The 2,193-nt window shown below is 40.6% G+C and overlaps 1 protein-coding gene across 1 annotated transcript in view; it reads left to right on the top strand.

The window, feature by feature from the left end:
- Positions 1-25: 25 nt before the first annotated feature.
- PAK1IP1 (PAK1 interacting protein 1) overlaps positions 26-2,193 on the top strand; it is a gene marked incomplete at its 3' end in the record, with an annotated part of 5,836 nt that continues 3,668 nt past the window's right edge. The window contains exons 1-5 of the mRNA XM_009701364.1: positions 26-190; positions 407-569; positions 1,149-1,269; positions 1,364-1,438; positions 2,096-2,148. Of these exons, the coding sequence (XP_009699666.1) occupies positions 26-190; positions 407-569; positions 1,149-1,269; positions 1,364-1,438; positions 2,096-2,148 (577 nt within the window). The remainder of the gene's footprint in view (positions 191-406; positions 570-1,148; positions 1,270-1,363; positions 1,439-2,095; positions 2,149-2,193) is intronic.

The raw sequence follows: 2,193 nt of genomic DNA, 5'->3' as shown, positions 1-2,193 counted from the left end.
TCCTCTCAGCCTTTCCGCGCAGGGGATGGGTCCCGCGTTGCCTCGGGGGGTGCCGGGGGAAGCCGTGTCTCCAGCCTGCAGTGGTGGGAAAAAGGAGAACCCACCTTCCTTGGCCATGGGATTTATCCCTGCGCGGATACTTTTTCCACGTACGGCTTCAGCTCAGCCCAACACTGGATTACAGGAGGCGGTTTGCACACTTAAATCGTTCCGACTAATCTCCTAACAGCACATTAACTCAATAAGATCCTATTATAGCTAAGTATAATTCCTGTGCAATTTTACACATACACTTTTTCAGGTTTTGCTTTAAAAAAAAAAAAAAGGAAAACCTAGAGGATAGTGAAGTTGGTGCTCGCTATGGCAAGCTTTAGAAAGACCTGTTTATTTTGTATTTCATTTACAGCCCTGGGTGATTGTCCCTGATTTTACACATCATGCCCACTCTGCCTCACTGTCAGCGGTAGCAGTGAATAACAGATACGTGGTTACTGGGAGCAGAGATGAGACAATCCAAATCTATGACATGAAAAAGAAGGCAGAACATGGGGCACTCCTGCAGCACAACGGTAAGGCGGCTTTTCTTCATAAAAAGCATTAATGATAGAAACTTATAGGTGAATAAACGGGCCCTTGCCAGAAAAAGAAAATTGAAATCTTTTTTTCATAAGTCTTTAATAGTGATGGTGTCGCAGCCATGGCGGTCTAGCCATACAGGCAAGGTAAGCTTTTGAGGATAAAAATCCCCAAATTATTTTGCATAGTAACCCACAAATACACGGTGAATTCCGCTGTGTGTCAAGAGCAGGGCTTTGACACAGGAGCATTCCTTGTCACTAATAGAAGCTCTGTGTCACCTGCAGGGCAGTGGTTGAGTACTGCCGTTTCAGAGAATGGGACAGATGGAGTTCAGACATGTGTGGTTATAGGGGGGCTGATAGAGCACATCAGTGATGGAATGTAACAAGAAAGTTTGGGGGGTTTGTGAAGAAATACTTAGGAAATAATTCAGATTTTCCCAGGGTAGGGTAGTAGCTGGCATGTTTTGATGCTAGAAGCTTCTCTGTTAATTCGTACGTTCTCTAACTGTTAACCGATAACTGTTCAGTACATGCAACATCGTTAATAGCTCTGGTTTGTATTTCTAGGCACAGTAACTTGCTTGGAGTTCTATGGTGCTGCGCATCTACTGAGTGGGGCTGAAGATGGAATAATTTGTATCTGGAACACAAAGAGATGGGAATGCCTGAAATCCATTAAGGCACATAAGTGCGTTTCTTAAATGTGCATATTCACGTACGTTTCCATGTTTATTTTCCTTGTAAATAATATATGTGGCTAATACATTGTCTTTTTTTATCAGGGGGCACGTGACATCTCTTTCTATTCATCCTTCTGGGAAACTAGCTTTGTCAGTAGGAACAGATAAAACATTAAGGTGAGTTGAAACTGGTGAAGGAATGCTGAGAATCGTAACTCAATAACTCTTAGTAAATTGTTACAAGCAACAATTGCATGTTGGGACTAGACCGTGCAACACTGATAAAACATATTTGGACATCAAATGGTTCAAAGTTCCATTGGTTTGTCTTTTTAAGTTCTAGGTACCAGCAAAATTTTAAAGTCTTTTAAAAATAGCCCTTGCTGTTCCTAGCTTCTTGTTGCGCTCTGACTCTTTATAGTCACTTGTAGATGTATAAATACGTTTCCATTTTGGAACACAATTTATTTAAACTTCTGAAAGCTGTCAGGTTTTGTTTAGTGTGAGAAAAGTAATTTTTCACTTGGAGTGTGTACATGTAGCTGTATACACGTGTTTTAAATATATAAAATCCTATTTTAACAACATAAATTGATATTGGGCTCTTTTTGGGCTCTGCCTTGCAAACGGTGGTTTATAAAATAAATATCACCAATCCAGCCTTAGAGTGTGAAGTGATATATGAAGTCATCATTTTCTCTTGCATTAAGAAGGCAGTAAAATGCACAGAGGTGCTTAAAAGCTTCCTTTGGATGCCTCATGTCAGCAGAGAGGACTTCAGTTTCACTGTGCTGTTTTTAACCAGAATGCACGTTATCTATTCTTGTCTTCCAGAACTTGGAATCTTGTAGAAGGACGATCAGCCTTTATCAAAAACCTGAAGCAAAGTGAGTTTCTCAGTCTAAATCCAGTAAAAAAGTGGAATTAGATGG

This window comes from Cariama cristata, unplaced genomic scaffold (genome assembly GCF_000690535.1).
Source record: "Cariama cristata isolate BGI_N322 unplaced genomic scaffold, ASM69053v1 scaffold31415, whole genome shotgun sequence".
Classification (NCBI taxonomy): Eukaryota; Metazoa; Chordata; class Aves; order Cariamiformes; family Cariamidae; genus Cariama; species Cariama cristata.
This window is presented reverse-complemented; position numbering and strand designations above follow the sequence as displayed.